This window comes from Talpa europaea, assembly GCF_964194135.1.
Source record: "Talpa europaea genome assembly, chromosome: 5".
Taxonomy (NCBI): Eukaryota; Metazoa; Chordata; class Mammalia; order Eulipotyphla; family Talpidae; genus Talpa; species Talpa europaea.
The window spans coordinates 142,947,406-142,969,775 of record NC_140071.1 but is presented as its reverse complement, the minus strand read 5'-3'; the positions used below and the strand labels follow the sequence as shown (position 1 = coordinate 142,969,775).

At 60.6% G+C, this 22,370-nt stretch overlaps 1 protein-coding gene across 1 annotated transcript in view; it reads left to right on the top strand.

The window, feature by feature from the left end:
- Positions 1–21,886, top strand: part of HTT (huntingtin) — a gene marked incomplete at its 3' end in the record, with an annotated part of 99,898 nt that extends 78,012 nt beyond the window's left edge. Inside the window, exons 45-66 of the mRNA XM_084233040.1 lie at positions 204–342; positions 1,280–1,402; positions 2,785–2,998; positions 3,352–3,497; positions 4,418–4,595; positions 5,536–5,631; positions 7,650–7,837; positions 8,433–8,559; positions 10,215–10,315; positions 11,036–11,190; positions 11,632–11,771; positions 13,108–13,190; positions 14,575–14,705; positions 14,818–14,947; positions 16,323–16,478; positions 18,344–18,534; positions 18,720–18,834; positions 18,924–19,137; positions 19,480–19,585; positions 20,520–20,682; positions 20,770–20,930; positions 21,673–21,886. Coding sequence (XP_084089166.1) covers positions 204–342; positions 1,280–1,402; positions 2,785–2,998; positions 3,352–3,497; positions 4,418–4,595; positions 5,536–5,631; positions 7,650–7,837; positions 8,433–8,559; positions 10,215–10,315; positions 11,036–11,190; positions 11,632–11,771; positions 13,108–13,190; positions 14,575–14,705; positions 14,818–14,947; positions 16,323–16,478; positions 18,344–18,534; positions 18,720–18,834; positions 18,924–19,137; positions 19,480–19,585; positions 20,520–20,682; positions 20,770–20,930; positions 21,673–21,886 — 3,271 coding nt within the window. The remainder of the gene's footprint in view (positions 1–203; positions 343–1,279; positions 1,403–2,784; positions 2,999–3,351; positions 3,498–4,417; positions 4,596–5,535; positions 5,632–7,649; positions 7,838–8,432; positions 8,560–10,214; positions 10,316–11,035; positions 11,191–11,631; positions 11,772–13,107; positions 13,191–14,574; positions 14,706–14,817; positions 14,948–16,322; positions 16,479–18,343; positions 18,535–18,719; positions 18,835–18,923; positions 19,138–19,479; positions 19,586–20,519; positions 20,683–20,769; positions 20,931–21,672) is intronic.
- Positions 21,887–22,370: the final 484 nt, after the last annotated feature.

Sequence of the window (22,370 nt, the reverse complement as noted above, 5' to 3'; positions counted from 1 at the left end):
CACCATGACTGCCTGTGGTCGTGTTCGAGCGTAGATGAAACTTCTGAGAGATGTTTATGGCGTGCAGACTCTGGTCATTAAAAGTAAAGCAGGGTCTAAAGCTGCCTCTGACTGGCTTCGAGGCGGGTGAGGAGGAACTCTGAAGAGGAAGTCCGCCCTCCTGCTCTGCCCTCAGCTCTGACCCCACCGCGCTTGCCTTGCAGACACCAGCGGCTCTACTCCCTGCTGGACAGGCTTCGTCTGGCTGCTGCGCCAGGGTCACGCGGCCCCTCTCCTCCACTCACGTCCCACCCGCTGGACGGGGATGGGCCCCTGGCACTGGAGACAGTGACTCCGGACAAAGTAAGTGTCCACAGGTGTTGTGTGGGGCCCACTGTGCACTGAGCCCCTCTTTCCTTCCACAGCAGACCCAGAGTGCGTGGCTGGGTGGCTCAGGCGGCAGGGTGACCTGGTTTTTGGCCTGGGCAGGGCCACCTCCCTGATCAGAGGCCTGAGGTTGTTAGCAGCTTTAGGCAGGGTGTGGCGTGACAAGGGACATGCTGGCTTGGGGCACTGGTGGCTGGCCGGGAAGGTCAGGACAGGTGCTGGGCAAGTCAGGAGATGGCCTGGGCCTGTGGGCTTCCGCTGCCGTCACCTTCGAGGGCACATCGCCCGGCCATCTCCCTCTCCTGTGTCTGCCGACCTTCTGCTAAAGGCCCCCCCAAGGGTCCTGGTGTTGCTTTCTATTGAGTCACACCACTCACCTCCCAGCCCAAGAGACCCCGCAGGCCTTAGTACACTAATTTTCTGGAGTGAGTTCCACTTAAATATGAGCTGGGGTCTCAAAAGCCAGCGCCCCAGGTGTAGACTACAGCCTCTTCTCAGGCTCCCTGCGTTAGGCGCCTGCGCTGCACTGTTCCCGGGCGGAGACCAGCCCCTGACACTGGCGGGGGGCAGGCAGTGTCACGCCAAGTACAGGGAGAGGAGAGGGCTGGGCTGGAGGGTGGCCCGTGGCCCGTGACCCTTGGTGCTTCCAGCTGAGTTCGAAAGACAGGCGGACGTTGGCCCCATGAAGGGAGGACAGGGTATCCCTCCGGCCTGTGCCAGCCGGTGCCAAGCCCGGTGGGAAGGGGCATGTGGTGAGGTGAGTGGCCTCCCCAAAGTCCTCATGACAGCTGCGTTCCAAGTCCAGGGGCGCCTCTTGCTTGGGTCTGGCACTTTGGGCCTCAGGGACAGGGCTGAGGAACAGTCACGTCCAGTAGGGAGCCTGCCCTCCATGGTCACCTCTCCTCCTTCCCAGGACTGGTACTTACGTCTGGTCAGATCCCAGTGCTGGACCAGGTCGGACTCCGCGCTGCTGGAAGGTGCGGAGCTGCTGAGCCGCCTCCCCTCCGGGGACATGAGTGCGTTCATGCTGGACTCGGTAGGCGGCGCTGGGACCCTCCTTGATCCGTGGCTGACGCCGCAGCGCGGGGTCACTGTCATGCAGCCTTGCTCCGGGGTCCGCTCCCCTTTCTGCTTTAGTGGTGGGGGCTCCAGAACAGAGGGGACAGGTTCTTTTCAGCCACATTAGAATCCAAGGAGGCAAGCTCTGTTCATTCAATTTTTCATGCATTTAAGAAAATGTCTCCTTGCGTGGCCATCAGGGAAGTGGCCTCTTGCCGTGGTGAGGAGGGAAGGCATTGGGGAGGGCCGCGCGGCTGTCTCGGTGGCATTCTGGAAAGTGATCTTTAACGAGCCCCCTCTCTGGAGGCGGTGAGCCCTCTTCCCTGTGAGGCTGGCGAGGTGCCCTGCCCCGGCCTCCCCTGCAGGCCTGGAGCAGTGAGCCGCTAGCGCCAAGGGTGTGCTCTCGACCCCCCACACCCCCACGAGGAGGCCGCCCACTTCTGGTGGAAATGAAGACACAGACGTGCTTGGGGTCCCGCCTCCCTATGAGGCCACGTTCAGGGCCAGGGAGCAAAGCGAGCGGTTGAGAGCGCCTTCCGGAGTGGGCGAAGACAGCCCTGCAGAGCCTGCTCCGCAGACTGAGTCTTCATCGCTCCGAAAACAGGCGCTCCTTTGGGAACAACAGAGGCCTGAGTCACTTTGCCGAACCATTTTAAAACCCGTTCAGGGGGAGCTGATTTGCTTAATGACCCATTGATTGCATTTTCCAAATTGACTTTAATTGGACTTTTAAGGCTTTAAAGGCTCTGACTGTAACCGAAAGTTCCAATTTTAGTCTCTGCCAGCGAAACAGCCATTTCCATTACCTAAATGAAGTTAACTATTAACTACCTGAGATGCTGACCCCAAAAAAATCCTCCAGAGGTTTTTCAAATGTTGGCAAAGCAAACTAACTGAAACATCCTGCAGAATGTACTCTTCCATCCAGCACTTCGGCATTTTGTCACAGTTTTATTTTAGCTGCTTCTGAACATAACTTAGCTTTTTCAAATTTCAGCAATGTTTGGTGATTCGCTGATTTCTTGCATGGCCTGTCAGCTCAATTTTATGTTTTCATCAATTAAAATTTCCTTGTTACATTTTCAAACAAATCTGAAGATGTAAAAAAAAAAAAAAATCACAATACTCAATTCAAATTACAGAACCCCCAAAAGACCAGGAATATCTCTTCACCAAGCATACGTCAAGTGGCATTGCTCAATTATTTGTAACCGAAGTGGGATTTATTCTAAAATACATTTTTGTGGGCTACTAATCTGTGTTTTCTTAGAAAGGTTTGCATTATCCTTCCTGCTTTTGTGATCTTCTCCCCGACTGAAAACTGACGATTGTTGTTGGGCCTTTAATGCCCTGACTCAGGAGTTCAACCTCAGCCTGTTAACCCCGTGCCTGGGCCTGGGCCTGCGTGAAATTTCTGGCGGCCAGAAGAGCCCCCTTTTTGAGGCGGCGCGCCTGGTGACCCTGGAGCGCGTGAGCGGCACGGTGCAGCAGCTCCCCGCCGCCCATCAGGTTTTCCAGCCCGGCCTGCCTGCCGAGCCCACTGCCTACTGGAGCAAGCTGAGCCATCTGTTTGGTAATTAAAACAAAAGCTGCTGTTACTCTTTTAAAATCCGGCGGAGCCAGCACAGTGCTTTGCGCTGAGCGAAGCGCAGCGAACGCTGTTGCTCTGATCAGTGGAAAGTGTTTCCCGGTAGCTGGGCTCTCAGGTCTAATGTCTGTGGGGTGTGTGTGCCTCTCTGCCACGGTTGCGGTAGTCTGGGTCCCAGGCCCTGGAGAAAGCTGGGGCCGGACCTCAGGAGCGGCAGCTTGGGGTACGTGCCGATGTGCTTCTGAGGAGCCTGCTTTCAGCTTCTGGGAGAAGTTCCGAGAGTTGACTTCAGTTGCCCGGCCCCTGCTAGCCTTGTGCCCACCACCACTCTCTTTCAGGAGATGCTGTGCTGTATCGGTCCCTGACCACACTGGCCCGGGCCCTGGCCCAGTACCTGCTGGCCTTGTCCAAAGTGCCCAGCTATTTGCACCTTCCTCCTGACAAGGAAAAGGACACTGTCCAGTTTGTGGTCATGACCCTGGAGGTAAGAGGCAGCTCGGAACCCAGTGTTTCTGTGTGCGAGGAAGGAGGTTCCCCCTGAGAAGCGAGAGCCATGTCGGGGGGCACGTCGTGATGTGGGCATCTGTTCCCTTCATGCGGAGATGCCTTTGATTTTAGGACAGAGCACCTTAAATTTTTGTCCAGAAAAAAAGAAGCAACACAATTACAATTACAATTTGGGATACTTAAGACACCTGGGAAATTCATTATATTTAAATTGAGCATAAACCTGAAAGCTGATTGTGGCATTGTGGCGCACTGGCTTTCTATATAAATCTTCTGGAAAATAGTGTCTGGTCTGCATCCTGAACGCCAAAAAGCTGAACTGGTACCCTGGCCAGCTCCGGGATGCAGTGAGCCGTGGCCCACTGCAGCAGAGAGAGGGAGGAGCTGCCAGGAGCCACTTGTGAGCAGAGGCTGGGCCGAGGCAGATTGCTCTCGGGCCTGGCCGTTGGGGTCCAGGGTGGTGGAAGCAGCTGCAGAGCGTGTGGTTATGGCTCCCTTGGGTGCCTGCCATGCACGGGACACACGTGGTACTGCTTCATCCCTGCCCAGTGGGCTGTTGTCCCCACCTAACAGCTGAGGAGGAAGGGGTTTAGGGCTTTGCTGCTTTCCCAGGCTCGCCCAACTAGGACGTAGTCCCTCTGGCCATCGGGAACCACAGAATCAGCCTCTGAGCGCAGTGAAAGCCACCAGGCCTGTGCTTCGGGAGCCCCGGGAGGGCCTGGGGTTGGGTTGCAGGAAGGGTTCTAGCGGAGCCCAAGGAGCTGAGATCGGGAGCAGCGAGAGCGGAGGGGAGCAGGCGTCTGGGAGTGGGTGGTGAGTCATTACTGTGAGAGCAGGGCCGCAGCGACCAGGCGTGGGGCTGCCCCAGAAGCACCTGAGACCTGGCTTTCCCCACAGGCGCTGGCGTGGCGTCTGGTCCACGAGCAAATCCCGCTGAGTCTGGACCTGCAGGCGGGCCTGGACTGCTGCTGCCTGGCCCTGCAGCTGCCCGGCCTCTGGAGCACACTGTCCTCCCCGGCACTGGTGACCCAGGCCTGCTCCCTCATCCACTGCGTCCGCTTCCTCCTGGAAGCCAGTGAGTCCATGCCCACTGCCCTGCCCTGCCCAGCCGTCAGCACACACCTAGGTCACGGGTTTTGTTGCTGTTTGATTTTGTGCCCTCTGTTTGCTGGGTGCTGAGTGAGGAATCCGGGGAGAAAAGGTGGATAAAATATGGGCTTTGCCTTCACCTCCAGTACCTTGGAGTCTACATTCGCGTTCGTTGGAATTTGCTTTTGTAGCCATTTTGTTTAGATTTTGGTGCTCCGCTCTCATAGCAGTGCTTAGGGTTTTATATTCCTTTGAGCTCTGCTCCTACTTGGCTGTTTCATGCTTTTAGTCCTTAATGACCTTAAGATTACTAAGGTTACGATCAAAAGATTACTTGTTTTCTATTATAGCCGAGACGACTGTTTCTATACCTCGTCGTAAGACTCATGCATTGTAATGCCGACGTGACGTTCTTTTCACGGATGGTGTCCTCAACGAGGGTCATGAGCCAATTTTTTTTTCAAGTTGGACATTTTAGGTTACATGTTAGAGGGTGTTTGGAAGTTTTGTATTTTTAAATTAAACATAGAGGGGTGTTTTGAAGTCTCATTGTTTAAATTGTTTTCATCTGTGCATTTGTGGCCAGCTTAAGAACGAGGACCCGGGGAGCGGTCTCTGAGCAGACTGCTGGGGCGCCGCGCCTTGAGCCGGGAGGGGGCGTCGCTGTCCAGGGCCTGCGGGCAGGCGCCACACAAGCTGGGAGGACTGGCCCTCGGGGAGTCGGCGCCCTGGCCCTGTGTGCTCAGGACCAACCCAGAGCCTCGGTCCCTATCGGGCCCTGTCTTGTTTCTCCTGCTGTCTGAAGGTGGTTCTGGGACATCTAGGTCTCATTTGGCAGTCTGTCACTTTGACAGATGTGAAGATCTGAGTTAAAAGGGAGGGTAAAAGCATTTGCGATTTCTTTTCTTTGCTCCACATGCCTTTAGTTGTAGTGCAGCCCGGGGACCAGTTGCTCAGTCCGGAAAGAAGGACAGATACCCCAAAGGCCTCCAGGGACAACCGAGCAGATTCAAACACTCAGAGTAAGTGTCAGCTTCTCTGCCTTCTCTCTCTGGGGGCAGAGAGTCGCTCACAAGAGAGAGAGGTTGGAAGCACGCACGCTGGGCAGCGGGCTGTGCCCTGGCTGCCTCCCACGACCTGCCCCGAGGTCAGGGCGAGTCCGCCTCCCTCGCCTGCGTACTGCGCTCTGCCCGCCCAGTCTCAGAGCAGTGGGTCTCAGCCCCTGTGCCCTCTCCTGCCTGGCCACCGGCGTGCCCCACAGAGCTCCCTGCTGTTCCTCCCCTGAGAGCTGGGGGGCCGCGGGGGAGGTGGAGAGGGCCCCTCTCCATCTCCTGCCGTGATGAGTGTCTGCAGATGCTCTGGAGCTGCTGGGACTCAGCGTTGGGGGTCACCCCACGTGATGATAGGCACCCTCAGTGTCTGCTTGTGCCATCTATTTTGGGTGGATTTCTAAATGAAAATTCCTACTCTTTGTACAAAAAAACCCAGCCCACCTCCCACCCAGGCCTCTCCTGGACTGAGACACGCACCCTAATTTTTATGTCCTTCTCCCGCTTCAGCTCTCGTGCATTAATGGCGGGGGGGCGGTGAGGCAGGGTGGGGGGAGGTCCGTGGGCTGTGACTTTGTACCAGGGCCTCGGGGCCCCCCGGCCACGCCTGCTGATGCCAGCCCACGGCCCGAACCATGGACAGAAGCCAGCACCCCGCCCCCCCAGTCCTCGGGAACTCTCTCACCCGAAACACGAGTGCTGTCCGTGTGCCTGGCTTGAGAAGCATGCCTTTTCCGTAACAAGCACACAGCTGCTTTGGGGCTTGGGGCTAGCTTTTCTGCAGTTCGGTTAAGGGTGGAGTTTTCCTGTCCTCAGTATCAAGCCAGCATAGCAGTTTTTTCTTGTTAACCTGCCCAGGGCTTGATAGTTGCATGACCGCCCAGAGTGTCCCAGCTCCGCTGAGTGTTTCTTTTGACGGTGCGTGTGGTGTGAGTGTGTGGTTTCCCGACTGTTGTTGGTCCCTGAGGCCGTGCAATCCCCACTTCCCCATGCAGCCACTTTCTGGTGGGGGTGGCAGGCGCACCCCTCCGCCCTGTGCTTCCGCAGGGAGGAGAACAGTCCCGAGAGGGCTGGGGTAGGTGAAGGAGGCTAAAGTCACCCCCTCAAAGGCCTGGAACCAGCCCCACCTGGCAAGGAGCCTTGTTGCCAGTTGTGTCGTCCCGTCCCATGCCATCCCCCCGCCCCCCCGGAGAGTGAGCGGGAGGCCTGTGCGGCACGTGCTGGCAGGCTGGTGCCACTGTGCTTGTTTGCCCTGGCGTTCCCCTTAGCAGGGTGATTCGTCCTGGGCAGGGAAGAAGCTTGCTTTTTTTAATATCGTTTCACTACCACTTCGAGATTGTCCAGTAAATATTATTAAACACAGTTCCATCTCTCTCCGCTTGGGACATGATGCCTTGAATCCAGTGGGGGCGCCTCCTTGTACTGGGGACATGCAGGCCGGCCAGGCTTGCTGATCATTGTTATACTGGCCGCCCTGCGAGCACTTCCCTGGGCCTTCTCCATGCCAGACTCTGGGGACTTAGCAGCCGTCCAACCCTGCAGCCTGTGCCTTTTCTCACCTTTGCCAGAACCACGTTTGGGGGACTCAGCCAGCTCAGAAGCCCTGATCTTGGGGAAAGAGTGAACCGTGGGGTGGCAACGTGGTTCTTTGTGTGCAACTTAGAGCCAAGCACAGGCCCTGGGAGAACCAGAGAAAGTCCAGGCATGGGCTGTGGTTGGGAGGGCGGGGCAGGCATCCTGTGGGGGGTTTGGGGCTCCCGGGTAATACTGCATCATGCAGGTGGCTGGGGCTGGCACCAGAGCCAGGAGACTAGGTCCAGGAGGATGGCTGCCTTCCTGGCAGGTGGATGTGGAGGCTCCACGTTTCAGACTGGAGCCACCAACTCCAGGGGTGTCCTCTGTACCTGGCGGGCAGGGGGAACAGGCCCAGAGGTGCTGGGTTTGGGTACGATTGGACCAAGCAATCCTCCCTTACCCACGTGCTCGTTTAGCCCCCAAGTACCTGGCTGCAGCCTGTGGGATGGTGGCGGAGATGGTGGAGGCCCTGCCCTCAGTGTTGGCTCTGGGCCATCAGAGGAACAGCAGCATGCCCGCCTTCCTCACGCCCGTGCTCAGGAACATCGTGGTCAGCCTGGCCCGCCTGCCCTTCGTCAATAGCTACACACGCATCCCCCCACTGGTGAGTCTGACCGCGCTTCTGCAGAGGATCAGGAAAGCCAGGTGCCTGGCGGGCCCTGGCAGCATCTGCACAGGAGGACCTAGCACCTGCTTGGCTTCTGGACGTGATGCCCGGCTACGGCTGGGAATGTCTAAAACGGACAAGGCTTTGTATTGCGTCAGATGCCCCATCCACTGCAGATCTTACTGTGGGATGGCTCCAGTAGGAACTGGCATCACAGTCGACCGCACCCTTCTAGCAGGCGTGGTTGTGCAGTTGCACAGGGTGTCTGCAGAGGCCTCTGCCGTGTCTTTGGGCCTGGGCTCCAGGAGAGCCCCTGTGGCCTCCAGCAGGCCATGTCCGTCAGCACTGGGAGCTCACAAAGCAGGTTTGCTGAGAGTGTGGGGTGGGGTGGGGACGGAGGGTGGACTGACCTGTCCCCTCCCCAGGGCCCAAAATCAGAAACTGGATGGTGTGCCACGCCGCAGGGCTGGCTGCCTGGAAGAGACTCCCAGGACAGGAAGTGCTGCTGGTCCCTGCCCCGCAGAGGCCGGTGCTCTTGGGCCTCGCCGAGCTGCCATGCTGACCTGAGGACACTTTCTTCTCATCCTCTCAGGTGTGGAGGCTTGGATGGTCACCCAAGCCAGGAGGGGACTTTGGCACTGTGTTCCCCGAGATCCCTGTGGAGTTCCTGCAGGAGAAGGAAGTCTTCAAGGAGTTCATTTGCCGCATCAATACTCTAGGTACTGGACCCTGTGCAACTCCTCAGGCCCTCGCAGCCAGATGGGGCTCCTCGTGGTGCTCACGGGCGCTAATCGCATGTCATGGAGGGTGTGGGCACGGTGCAGCTGTGCATGAGTGTGTTCTGCAGTGTCCATGAAGCCATTACTGTGGGGCTCGACGTGGATTCAGGCCCAGGTGCACACAGTGTCCAGTCTCGGCCCCAGGTGGGGCTGGTTGAGTGTCGGCCAAGGTCAGGGCAGGTGCCCCTGCAGTGGGCCCTGTGAAGCCGGTCCAGCCTTTGCTGCGTGCAATGCACACACCTGGTGGAGTGGACCTGTGTCTAACCCTCACTGCCGCCCCTCTCCTCCGACCAGAGCAGGCATTTGGGGCGAGGGGTGACTCCACAGGAGAACCCACGGGTCCTTTCAGCCTCTGGACCTCAGTGTTGGGCCCTGTCTCATGGATGCTGCACACGCAGCCCCAAGTGTCAGCACCAGGTCCCTGACGCGGCAGGCCTGTCTCTCCCCAGGACTCGCCTCTGTCCCTGCAGAGGCCCCCCTGCGGGGGCCCTGTCTCTTCCCACTCGTGACCGGAGGCCTGAGGAGGTGGCAGGATTGTTCTTGCAAATCCCCGTGGCTTTGCCTCCCAGGGCGTTCCGGCATGGCTTGCATGTGAGAGCAGCATGGCGCCGCTCTCTGCCCCTCTCCCGCCCAGCCAAGTGCAGGTGCTGAGGGCCCAAGGGAGGCTCAGGCAGCTGACGCCTCACTAGCCCACGCATCTGGGAAGGGTCACGCTGCGTCTGCCCGCGGCGCCTGCTCCTCCCTGCCGTGCCCCCGCCTCTGACTGCGGGCTCCTTGTTTGAATTGTCGGTCGAACCTGGGTGCCAAGACAGTGTTCATTGTCTCGTGTTTGCCTTTGCTGTGCCCCCTTGTCTGTGCTCGTTCTCCTTCCCCGTGGAAATGGCCACACGTGTCCGCCTGGATCTCGCTTACAGACCCTCTGTGTCGGGTGCTTCGCCCAGCCTGGGCCCCTTGGTCTCTCTGCCTCTGTCCCGTTCACCAAGGCGATCCTGGTGCTTTGGTTTTCCTGTCCTTGAACCCCCTCCTGTCACCTGGAGTCGTAGTGCAAGGGGCACGACTCGCACTCCCCACGCCCACGGTCATGAGTGGACACGGCACAGCCTGGACTTGGCTGTCAGGGGAGCGGCCCGTCCCCAGTGCTTCCTGCTTACAGCTCTGTTTTTCATAGGTTTGCTTCTAGAGGGGGTCAGGGGAAGCATTGCTTTCCCTGTGTCTGGACCTGCTCTGTTGGGGAGTGTTCACACACCACACCCACTCAGGGTGCCCGTCGGTGGGCTGTGCTTCTCCGTGGGGTATACGTCACGGCCTCCAGAGGACGGGCGCCCCTGGAGAGAAGTGGCTGCGGCTCTGCGCTCGTGCAGGAGCTGCCACTGGACTACTCTCTGCTGTGCCAACGCCGCCAGCTCCGCCACCGCCTGCGTCACTGCCGTGGGGGCTTTGTGTCCTCACCGGCGACCTGAGGCTGCCACTGTGGCCGCCTGATGGACCTGGTGTGGCTGCGCTGGTACCCCTGGGCAGTTCCCATCCCTTCTCTGGGTGGCCACTGTGTGGGGGGTTTGAGTAGGGACCCTGTCTCATTCCCCTGTGCTTCCTAGGGTGGACCAGCCGGACCCAGTTTGAGGAGACATGGGCCACTCTCCTTGGTGTCCTGGTGACTCAGCCCCTGGTGATGGAGCAGGAGGAGAGCCCGCCAGAAGTAAGACCCCCGTGCAGGCAGGAGGCAGCAGATCATGGCGGCCTGTCTCAGCCCAGTTGTGGCAGCAGCCACCTGAGTTCCGACTGGTGTTCCAGAGCAGGAGCACAGGCCCAGGTCTGGGCATCCTGGTGCTGGGGCTGGAGTGCGTTTTCCGGTCAGTGGATGCCAGCAATCCAGGGCCGCCCCGGTCCTGAGGGCGTGCTCCAGCTGTGGGTCCATTCCGGGCGTGTTGCAGGCCTGACCCAGTGAAGTGGCCCCGCCTGTGCTCCACGCCCCTGCTCTTGGTTGTCTTGCCGGGATTTCATCAGGCCTCCTGAAGTGCTCAGCCATGTTAACCATGTCGACCACACCGTGCTCTGGTGACTTAGTGAGGCCTGGCAGAGCGAAAACCACAGGCTGCAAGTCCTTGGCTCTGATTGAAGTTGCGGTGTGAACGTGCAGAACCGCACGCAGGTCACCCTTGGGAGCGAACGTGTTGTCATATGCTCAGGCCTTAAACTTGGGGAGATTTTCTTGGACGGCTGCTCAGAAAGCCACTCCTGTCTGGAGTTTGTGCCTGCAGGAGCCATGCTCGGGAGGGCAGATACTCGCCTTCACTCCGCCCGCCCATCCCACTGCGTGTGGGCTGCGGTGGCCCTGGGGGTGGGGGTGCTGTGTGCCAGGCAGGGTTGGTGGCCAATACCTGGCTGCCTGTGACTGAGCACATGTGGGCTCTTGCAGGAGGACACGGAGCGGACGCAGATCAATGTCCTGGCCGTGCAGGCCATCACCTCTCTGGTGCTGAGTGCCATGACCGTGCCTGTGGCAGGCAACCCCGCTGTGAGCTGCCTGGAGCAGCAGCCTCGGAACAAGCCCCTGAAAGCTCTCGACACCAGGTGGGCCTGAGTTCCCAGCGTACATGGCGGGGAGGGAACGGCGAGGTACCCTCACCCCACCTGGGCAGGTGACAACAGCTTCAGCAGGACCCTCCCCTTTGTTGCCAAAAATTGAATAGAACACCATGTGCCTTGCGTGGCTGCGAGAGGTACAAATCCGGCAGGGACCTTGCCGGCCCCCCCCACCCCCACCCCGTGGCAAGTTGCAGTGAGGCGCAGAGTGGCGAGGCCCACGAGTGCGTGGAGCCTGGCGGGAGAGCTGGGCTGATTTAACCCCTGCACGGGCCAGGTGGGCAGCGGCGTGGCCCTAGAGCGTGCGCGGTGAGCTGGCGCGGGAGCCTGTATCTCTTGAGAAAACCCGGGCGCGTCTGGTGTGCTTCGCTTGGATGGTGTTGAAGAAAGCAAATTGTTTTTTAATATTTCATTTGTTCTGAATTTCAGGTTCGGGCGGAAGTTGAGCATCATCAGAGGGATCGTGGAGCAGGAGATCCAAGCCATGGTGTCAAAGAGAGAGAACATCGCCTCCCACCACCCATACCAGGCGTGGGACCCCGTCCCCTCTCTGTCTCCGGCCACTACAGGTGCGTGTGGGGCACGGCCTTCTGTCCCTGGGCCCGAACCACGTGTGCCTAGGGGCGTGGCAGAGGACCTGAGTCAGGGCTTTTTTCAGAGACTGCGGCACTGACCGTGCCCCCTGAATTCTAAGCTGAGTCACGTGGGGCGGGGAGACTAAAGGCCTTGAGCAGTCCAGTCCAGAGCTGAGCTGGCTCTGTCTGTGGCGCTGGGGTCCTCAGCCAGGCTGGCAGGCCTGAGGGATTCCAGAAGCTTTCCCAGTGCCTGTGTTGAGAGCCAGCGGAGCCCCCTGGCTCTGTGGGGCGTGTCAGTGGGGCAGGGCCCACAGCACACTGGCCGCGGCTGCTGGCCCAGAGCGCCTGGAGGGCATCACCCAGGTTAAAGGAAGGGTTTTGGTTTTTTAATTGTGCATGTTTTTGTGGGACAAGCCACACAGGTAGGAAATGTGTACAGTTACATTGCGTTTGCAGACTGAATTGTCGTGTTGCGAAAGTTTGTGTCTTTTTTCCTTTTTTCTTTCTACTTTATTATATATTTTTTCAATTTCTTTTTTCCCTTGGTTTTCTATGAGAGAGGGGTTAAAAAGGTTTGGTTTACTTTCAGCCCAGAGCTTTTTCTTGATTCCTTGGGTTTTAGACTTTGTGAGATCCTATGAACACCAGTGTCTTGAAAGCTTGGCCCGCGCACGGTTCTGTGTGGAGTGCGGTGTGCTGCACACCCGGGCGCGTCCAGGCTGTTGGCGTGAAACGAGGGCTGTGAGCATGGGTGCCCGGTCCCTCAGGGAGCTCACGGCCAGTTGGAGACATGAAAGATGCCGCAGAGCAGGGGCGAGTAGGCCAGAGAGGCACCCAGCGCTCCTCCGGGAGCTGAGGGGAGCAGGTGCTTCCAGGGACTCGGGGGACTTCTGCCAAGAGGGTGTGTTGCCACTAGACCTGCCCAGGGGCTGACCCCTGCAGGGAGAGGGGTGCTGGGCGGAAGAGTGGGAGGGGTGAAAATCGGGGGGTTGGGGAAGGTGGTGGACTGGGGCCTCGTTGGCACAATGGACGAGCAGCCGCCAAGTCAGGGTCCTGGGAGGCACTGCCCGCCGAAGTGGTCTCCTGAGCCCCGGAGGCTTGCCTGCTGCCCGGCCCGCGGCGGCCGGCCTGAGCACTTCTTTGGCTCAGCCCACCCCGGCTCCTGGTAGCCGCAGAAGCTGAGGGAGGGCCTAGAGCACCGTGGCCTTCGCCCTCATCCCACTCCACCCTGCCGGCCGGCCCCGTGGGGGCCGATAGTGACAGAGGGGCCCCGAGGCCCGCGGGTGACGCCCAGGCAGCTCCGGAGGTGAGTCACTCGCTGTCCTTGCAGGCGCCCTCATCAGCCACGACAGGCTGCTGCTGCAGGTCAACCCCGAGCGGGAGCTGGGCGACGTGAGCTACAAGCTGGGCCAGGTGAGCCCGCCCCGTCCGCCTCCACTGCCTGCCCTCCCCACAGCTGCCCCCCACCCCCCATGAGAGCTGAACGCACCGTCTGTGGGAGAGGACCTTCCCTTTTGTTCATCTGCTTGTGTTCTCCCAGCACACACACCCTGATGCGAGTTGTGTGAATTAGACTTAGGGGAGATGGCGGGGCGACCAGGTCCAGACCTCCCGCTCTGACGCCAGGAACGCACCCACCACGCAGCCCCGGGACAGCCGCGATGCGGTGGCGTGGGCCGGGCTGGGCCGCACTGTTGCCTTGTGCCCTCTCTGCCCGTGGTGCTGGTTACTTAGACGCGGCCACATGGGCCTTCCAGGAAGAAGCTGATCAGAGCAGTGTCGGGATTAGCTTGAGGCCACCGCGAGCAGCACAGGCCGCGCCCCCTCGAAGTCTGGGGACCGCGTGTCACAGTCTGTCCTCCCACGTCGTCCCCTGTGAGCGCCACGCCACAGATGGACGCCCCCGTTCTTGGTCCCTCAGCGAGCTCTCCACCTGTGCGAGAGCCAGTGCACTGGGAGAATCGGATGCCGTCTTACGGACGTGTGTTTTTGAGGGGCAGGCTGAGGGAGGAGCCTGGGGCTGGCTGGGACCACGGTTCCTGTTCTGGGGACTGCTGGCCTTTGCCGGTCCGCGCTCCCACTAGCTGTGAGATCTGCGCGTAGAGGGTTTTGACAGGGCTGAGCTAGGGCGCCACCCCTGCCCTGTCGGGGATCCCCTCTGTGCTAAGCCACCACTGGGTTTGGGGAGGGGGTTGAAACAGGGAGTGGGGTGTCACTCCTGCAGGGCCTGAGGGTAGCAAATAGGGAGTCCATTTCTCTGCAGTCCAGCAGATCCAGGGCCGCTCCCCCTGCCTGCCCACTGCAGCCGAGGCCGGGTGTTTGTGCAGAGGGAGGAGGGCCGAGCTGCTTGCTGGAGGGCACAGCTGCACAGCCCTGTTGACTCGCCGCGTTTCCCATGGACAGGCCGCCAAGGAAGGGCGTCTTGGGGCTCTGGGGGATGGCGGGACAGTGGGTTAACTGCCTCCACGGGAGGCACCCTCCAGCTCCCCGCCGCCCCTGGCAGAGCTTCAGAACACGCGCAGACCCTCTCTTGCATTTTCAAGTAATCCAGGGACTCAGCACAAATGACCCGTTTTGAAAAGAAATTTGCCCTGGGACCTCAAGTCCTATCGAGGGGCCCTTCAATTCCCCCCTCAGCTGCCCCCCGCTAGTTGACCACCCCTCACTCCTGGCTTTGGCCCGAAAGCTGGGGTTTTCTGTGTCCGGGCTCGGGGTCCTGCGCTTCTGCCTGTGGGCTGGCAGCTCTGAAGCAGCCTGCTGGGCCCCGAGTGTGAAACCGCGTGTACGTCTGTCCAAGGTGTCCATCCACTCCGTGTGGCTGGGGAACAGCATCACCCCCCTGCGCGAGGAGGAGTGGGATGAGGAGGAGGAGGAGGAGGCCGACGCGCCCGCGCCGTCGTCACCGCCCACGTCTCCAGTCAATTCCAGGTCGCCGCCGGGCTCTGTTTAAAGCATCTGAAATGTCTTCCTTTCACGTGATGGGTCCGGGGGCCTCTCACACGACCTTATGCCAGGGGTCACCGTCCCACATGCTCTGCAGGAAACACCGGGCCGGCGTTGACATCCACTCCTGTTCGCAGTTTCTGCTTGAGCTGTACAGCCGCTGGGTCCTGCCGTCGGGCCCAGCCCGGAGGATGCCCGTCATCCTGATCAGCGAAGTCGTGCGGTCTGTGAGTCCATCCGCCTGCCCCTCGTGCCGGGGCGGGGGCTGGGGCGGGGAGCCGTGCCCAGGTGCACGTGCGCACACACCCCCCTAGGGCCTTCCAGTGAGCGAGCAAGCTCTGGGGGTCAGAGGACGCAGAGACCCGTCTCTCAAGCCAGCGGGTCCTCTCCCGCCCTGCCGGCGCTCCGCTCGGGTCCAGGGCAGCATCGTGGGAGTCCCAGCGCTCTCTGCCTTCTGGGTACCCCTCCCCATCCCCGTCTCTGTCCTCAGGGGCCGTGACAGGCAGCCCGAGCCCGAGCACTCTCAGTCACTGCTTACTGAGTGCCATTGCGCCACCCCTGCCGCCTGCCCGGCGGCTAGGGTCGTGGGACACGGGCCTGCCTGTGCGCGGACCCGGGAGCGCGGCGCCGCCTCCGCAGCCCGGGCCTTTCTCTTTACCTGAAGGCATCTCCTCTGGCAAGGACGACTTGTTCTGTTCCTTTTAACTTGGTTTTTCTCAACATGCCTTTAAGGCTTTTTAAGTTGTTTCATATCTGGTAAGTTGAGGCTTGTAAAAACCTCATTTTCAGTTGAAAGTTTTAGCTGTCTTGTTTTTTCAGGAAAGTCTTAGTGTTTCTGAAAAAGGTTACTCATTAGTCCATTTAAAAATAAGTGATAGCACTTTTTTTTTTTTTTAAAGTAGCATTTTCTTTAACCGGTGGAAAGAGCCTTGCATGAATTTTGCTGCCCATTTCTTCAGTCACTTGCTCTTGAGAGGACAGCTGGACGCCCCTGTGTCCAGCCAGCCAGCTCTGGGGAGGAGGGTGCACAAACCCGGGCTCTGTGTCACTGCGGAAGCACCTTGGCCCCTGCAGAGCTGCTCACTGGGCCCCGTGCTGGCCCGCCGGACTCCACCTGCTCTGGCCTCCGCGGACATGCGTGCGCCCCCGTGACGTTTGCTCTGCGGGGTGGTGTGAAGATCACGGACGCCTGAACATCTTGGGGAGGCCAAAAAATCTTCACCAAAGCAGTCGTTTCTGTGGCCCTCGGCGGCTCGTCTGTGCCGGGGCTTCCACGCTAGGGGTGGCCTGGCCTTCTAGCGGCTCCAGCCCTGTCGGTGGCTGCAGCTCCCCACACGGCATGACTCTACCCCAATCCCCACACGGGCTTCGGCCAAGCTGATCCCCCCAGCCTGCGGTGCATGCGCCGTTTTGGAGAAGACCGGGTGGCCCACCCTCTCCATGTTCACGCCATGTCTTGGTTCCCGGTGGCAGCAGGTTTCCGCCCAGTCAGGGTGCTGCGTGTTCGCCCTCCTGCATCGCAGGTGTTTGCCTGCACCTCAGGGGGGCCTTGCTGTCCCCACGTGTGACATTCCCCTCCCCGTCCTGTGTCTGTGCCTCCAGCTTCTCGTGGTCTCAGACTTGTTCACTGAGCGCAACCAGTTTGAGATGATGTACCTCACGCTGACAGAGCTGCGGCGGGTGCACCCTTCAGAGGACGAGATTCTCCTTCAGTACCTGGTGCCCGCCACCTGCAAGGCAGCTGCTGTCCTTGGCATGGTAAGGAGGGGTGGGCCCGGCGCCACGAGACCCCCTCAGGCTGGCGCTGCTGCTGTTGGGGTGTGGGAGCAGCCCAGTTTGGCAGGTCTACCTGGTCTTTGTAGCAGCTATGAGCCTGGAGTGGGGCGCCTAGAGCCTCAGGTCCCGCGGCAGCCCCTCCCGACCAAGGCAGGTGTGTGCAGTGTGGGCTGAGCCCTCCACAGGCTCAGCCTTCCTCCCTGCCTGCCTGCCGAGTGTTCCAGACCCTGAGCCACCCGGCCTCTACCTGGGGGTCTGGACACCGTGTCTTTGTTGAATATAGGGGCCAGATAGTTCCTCTGCGAATTCCTCCTGCTCAGCAACCCCTGGGTCAGAGCAGTGCCATGCTGCGTGGCGTTCCCTTTCTAAAACGTCACCACAGACACATGAGGGTGCTTGCGTGTGGCCTGCAAGCTAGAGGATGCTCTGGGCTCTGGTGTGCACGGCTGTGCCCGTGCCTGCACCACTCAAGTCGGGGGTGTGTTGCTTGCCTCCATGTCCCTGGAGCCCTTGTAATGGTCCAGAGTCCTATGTTCAGCAAACCGCAAATGGCTGCTATGTGCCGGGCTCTTGGGGCCGGGGACAGCCGTAACCATGGGTGCCTGCCATGTTCCAACCCGTCCTGCCACAGCCACTGATGTCGGCTGGGCCCTCCCCTCATCACCCACCTCCCTCTGCTGGGAGTCAGGCCCCTCTCAATCTGTCTGCCCCCAAGGAGGCTGAGGCCACAGGTTAAGCCACTTGCTCCAGGTCACCCAGGGTGTGGCGGAGGTGGGGTGTGGCTCCCGCCCCTTCCCCCATGTTCCGTGTAGAACTGTCCCTCCAAGCCAGAGCAGGTCCCGTCCATTCTGGGTGGTCCTCACCCTGCTGCCGTCTTCCAGGGACAGGCACAGTGAGGACGCGGGTGTTCTCCTGAACCCACCCCTTCAAAGTGCTCTGCCTCTGGCTGCCACAGCGAGACTTGAAGGGCCCCTTTCTTCTCTGTGGGCAGCTCCTGCTGCCGGGTTGATGTTCATTGTCATTGTTTTTCCACTCGGCCCAGACCCCGCAGGCGGCTGTTGTGTTGTCAGTGAGTCAACTAAGTAAGGAGAGTTTTTATAAAGCTCCCCGGGTAGGCAGGGCTCAGGGATGCACCCTGTCCCCATGTGCCCTTGCGCCTCCGCGTTTGCCCCCCGCCTGAGCGCCCGGGCCTGTCTGCGGACCACACTTGTCTTTTCCTTTTGAGAGATTTCTTCGCTGGCCCACCCCCTGGCAGACCCTGGAGGCGTGGGCAGTGGCCTTAGGAGCCGTTGCCCATGTGGCGGGCAGCCTCTCATGGACTTTTTGGAGGCCCCTTCCTCCACTGTGCTCTTGGGGGGCCTCCTCCCTAGTAAATGAGAGCATGGTGCTGAGAGTGCAGGTTCCCACTCAGCCCCACTGGTACAGGAGTTAAATGAGCTGATGACACTTTGACCCTGGTCAGCAGATGCCAGTGTGGGCCTCCTTGGGACTCTGCCTGGAGGGCGTTCGGGCTCACATACAGTCGAGCTCACAGCTGTGATGCGGCGCAGTGAGAGGACACAAAACAGCACCCATGGCGGGGTCGAGAGGAGCCAGTGCCAGCTCTGGGACGTCCCATGTGACCCCCTGTGAGGTGCTGTCCATGGGGGCCCCTGGACCGTATCCAGGCTCTCCTAGGGCTGGTCACACTGTCCTCTGCCTGGTACGTCCCGGCCTGCAGGTCCCCCGGGTTGGGGGCAGGTCTGTGCAGGCCCCACAATGCACACAGACAGGCCGGGTTCCCGTCAGTGGACAGCGCCCCAGCCCGGTGCCCCGTAGGGACAAGTCTCCGCACCCGCCTGTTCTAGGACAAAGCTGTGGCCGAGCCGGTCAGCCGACTGCTGGAAAGCACGCTGCGGAGTGGCCACCTGCCCAGCAAGATCGGGGCACTGCATGGCGCACTCTACGTGCTCGAGTGCGACCTGCTGGATGACACGGCCAAGCAGCTCATCCCCGTGCTCAGCGACTATCTCCTGTCCAGTCTCAAAGGGATGGCCCAGTGAGTGGGGCTCTCGGGCTGGTCCTTGGGACAGGGGGCTCGCCCACCTCAGGGTGCATTGGGTCCTGGCTGACCCCACCGAAGGGCACTGGTGTGGGCAGGTGCCCTTCTCACGGGACGGTGACCAGGGTCACTGAGACAATGGCGTGGCTGGCCGCTCAGCAGGCCCTTGTTGGTGTTTTCAGCTGTGTGAACGTCCACAGTCAGCAGCATGTGCTGGTGATGTGCGCCACTGCCTTCTACCTGATAGAGAACTACCCTCTGGACGTGGGGCCGGAGTTCTCGGCGTCGGTCATACAGGTGAGCAGGCGCCGCTGCTCCCGGCCCTGGCTTGGGAGCCATGGGGCACCGAGATGGCACCTGACCTGGAAGCCTCCCTCCTTGTGCAGATGTGTGGTGTGATGCTGTCGGGCAGCGAGGAGGCCACACCTTCCATTATCTACCACTGCGTCCTGAGAGGCCTGGAGCGCCTCCTGCTGTCTGAGCAGCTCTCCCGGCTGGATACAGAGTCCCTGGTCAAGCTGAGTGTGGACAGGGTGAATGTGCACAGCCCGCACCGCTCCATGGCAGCCTTGGGCCTGATGCTCACCTGCATGTACACAGGTGAGTACTGGGGCCTGTGGCGTCCCTGGCCTGCCTATGCCCCAGCCGGCCACTGCCACCAAGCTCCACACTGACAGGTGGACAGAAGCGTGCTTGTTCACAGACACTGGCCACAGGGCTCTGTGGCGCTCGAGATTCTAGCGCCGAGAGCTGGGGTGACGGCTCAGGGTCTAGACCGAGCAGACCAGCCACTGCACCCTGTGGGGCAGAGTCTGGGTGGCACTTGTGGCTGGTGGGGGCTCTCATTCCCCAGTTTCAGGCCATCTCGAGGGCTTCCTTAACCTCCCTGAGGGCGTTTGCAAAAAGCCCGTCCAGTGACAGCGCTGCATGATTCTATTTCAGGAAAAGAGAAAATCAGCCCCGGCAGAACCTCAGATCCCAATCCCACTGCCCCTGACAGCGAGTCGGTGATTGTGGCCATGGAGCGTGTGTCTGTGCTCTTTGACAGGTGAGGGCTGACAGCACTAGCGCCTGCCTCCGCTCCGCCGCAGGGCTCGCCCTGCCCAACCTGGGCTCTGCTCCGGCTCTTGCCCCGGCTGGTGGGAGCCCTGCTCTGACCTGGGGCCTTTGGCCAGAGGCGCCCCAGGGGTAAAGTGGCACACCCCCACTGGGCCAGGGCCTGACCTGGAGCAGCGTTAAGCTTCCGGAGACCAGGGTGGTCTCAACTAGCAAAACGTACAGCTTCGGGGGTCCCGCTCAGTGCCCCCCACGCTGCGGGCCCTCCTCTGCTGGCAGAAGATGTCTGCAAGTCTATGCCATTTGCATGTGACCTGTAAAGTGAGTGCGGGCAGTCCTCCCTGTGGTCGGCAATGGGCTACAGGCCCTGCCATCACATGCGGCTGCGCCCTGCCGAGCGGGTTTGACAGAAGAGGACTTGGGTTGTGGGTGGCATCCAGAGCCCCAGCCTTGGTGTGCTGGGCAGCAGATGCCGTCTGCTGGGGTGGGCGGGCACACTGGGCGGGGGCTGGGTCACATGGTGCTTCTCACCACATGAAGCACGTACGTGTGCCCTACAGGGTACAGTCGGGGCTGGCGCAGCATCTGAGGAACATTCCTCGAGGGGCAGGCGGTGGGTCTATGGCAGGAGGAGCAACAGCCTGGGGCGCCTGCCGAGGATGGTGTGGCTGGGGTCAGTGTCTGCATGTGGACAGGGTGTTAGGCGTTTCTTTTCTCTGCCGTCACCACCCTCACCACTTCTGCTCCTTACTCTCACGACTTGGGGTTGTTTGTCCCACACCCCCCCAAAGTGGGGGATCCAGCCTGTGGCCAGCTTGCAAAGCCTAAATGTTGAGACCCCTCCAGCCCAGGTCTCACATCAGGCTGATTCAGACAAGAGGCCTCCAGGGGAGTCAGGCAGCTCTCATGGGGCTCCTTCCTTTCAGGATCCGAAAAGGGTTTCCCTGTGAAGCCAGAGTGGTGGCGCGGATCCTTCCTCAGTTTTTAGACGACTTCTTCCCACCGCAGGACGTCATGAACAAAGTCATCGGGGAGTTTCTGTCCAACCAGCAGCCATACCCACAGTTCATGGCCACCGTCGTGTACCAGGTGGGTGGGGCCCTGGCACCTGGGCCATCAGCCGCGGGGTTTGCTAGGGACCCCAGGCTCCCTGCAACACACAGCTCTTCTCCACAGGTTTTCCAGACTCTGCACAGCACAGGGCAGTCGTCCATGGTCCGTGACTGGGTCATGCTGTCCCTCTCCAACTTCACACAGAGGACCCCCGTGGCCATGGCCGTGTGGAGCCTGTCCTGCTTCTTTGTCAGTGCTTCCACCAGCCCCTGGGTGTCGGCGATGTATCCTTCCGGGGGCCAGGCTCCACCTGCTGCTCCCCTGTCACCTCTGGGCTGGTCCTGGGTCAGTGTTTGAAGACCCTGCTCTGCACAGAGGGCCCTGGGTGGCAAGACCCCAAGAGAGGAAACCGAAAACGTACCTCACCAGGCCCACCTGAGAGGCTGGTCTGGGATTTCACTCGAGGCCGGGGCTGGGCTCTGTGCTCTGTGCAGCCGGGCTTTCCACCAGTGCTGCTTCTAATTAGCCCTCGCCATTGTGCCTGTCCATTGTCTGGAGTAAAAGACTTCATAAAGGCCAGTTCCCACCCCGAAACACTAACTGCCAAAAGGGGATGTTCCCTCTTGGTAGCCTTTCCCCACAACACATCCCAGAGCCTTTGGGCAGATGGCCGTCCTGGTGCGGACGGCAGGCCTCGCCCCGCATGCCTAGGCAGGGCGGCCATGGCTCTGCCCTCAGTCCCTGGGAGCCGGGCCAGCGGAAGCACCAGCCACCAGCACCGTGTGAGGAGTCAGGCCAGGTAAGTGCCGCCCGGCACGGCGGCATCCCTACGGGGCTTCGGCTCCTTTGGCCAGCTTGCCTGGCCCAACCTGCCCTTGTCCCTAGCCAGCTGGGAGCACTGCGTCCTGGCAGCCGTGCTGAGGTCTGCGTGGGGACTAGTAGGGCTTCCTAGGTTGGCGCCAGCAACACACTCCTGGGGCAGTTCCCCCCTCCCTTGTAGCCTTGCTCCCTTAACTCCTCTGCCAGCCTTCCCCACGTCGTCAGCAGGATGGGCAGGCTGGAACACGTGGATGTTAACCTCTTCTGCCTGGTCGCCACAGACTTTTACAGACACCAGATAGAGGAGGAGCTGGACCGCCGGGCCTTTCAGTCTGTGTTCGAGGTGGTCGCGGCACCAGGAAACCCGTATCACCGACTGCTGACTTGTTTGCGGAATGTCCACAAGGTCACCACATGCTGAGTGGCCGCATGGGGCAGCTGGGAGCCTCGGGCTTCCCCTGGGGTGCCAGGGCACACAGTGGCGTCCGTCTCTGCAGGCGGCCCGCGCCCCTGGCCGTGCGGTGGCGTACAGGGAATATGCAGTAACTCTGAGGGTCGAGCCTGAGTCCTCCTGGGGAGGCAGCCACGTTGCTCACCCTCCCGCGGAGCTAGTGCTGGAGGCCAGTCGGCGTGCCAGGCGTTGCTCTGTCCTGGCGTCCATCCTGGGGTCCAGGGCATGCTGCTCTGTGGCTGGGACACAAGCCCTGCCCTTCGGGCTGGCTGCCAGCCCTTTGCTGTCCCCCAGGCAGAGGCTCTGGGAGCGCTGGTCTGCTCCCCCCCCCCCCCCCGCCCCCCGCAAGGTGCAGGAAGCCAGGGTTGGGCCGCGCCAGGCAGGGTGGGCGTGTCAGCTGGGGTGTGGGTGGGGGCTGGTGGCCAGACACCCAGCGCCGTCCTCCCTTCTCTGT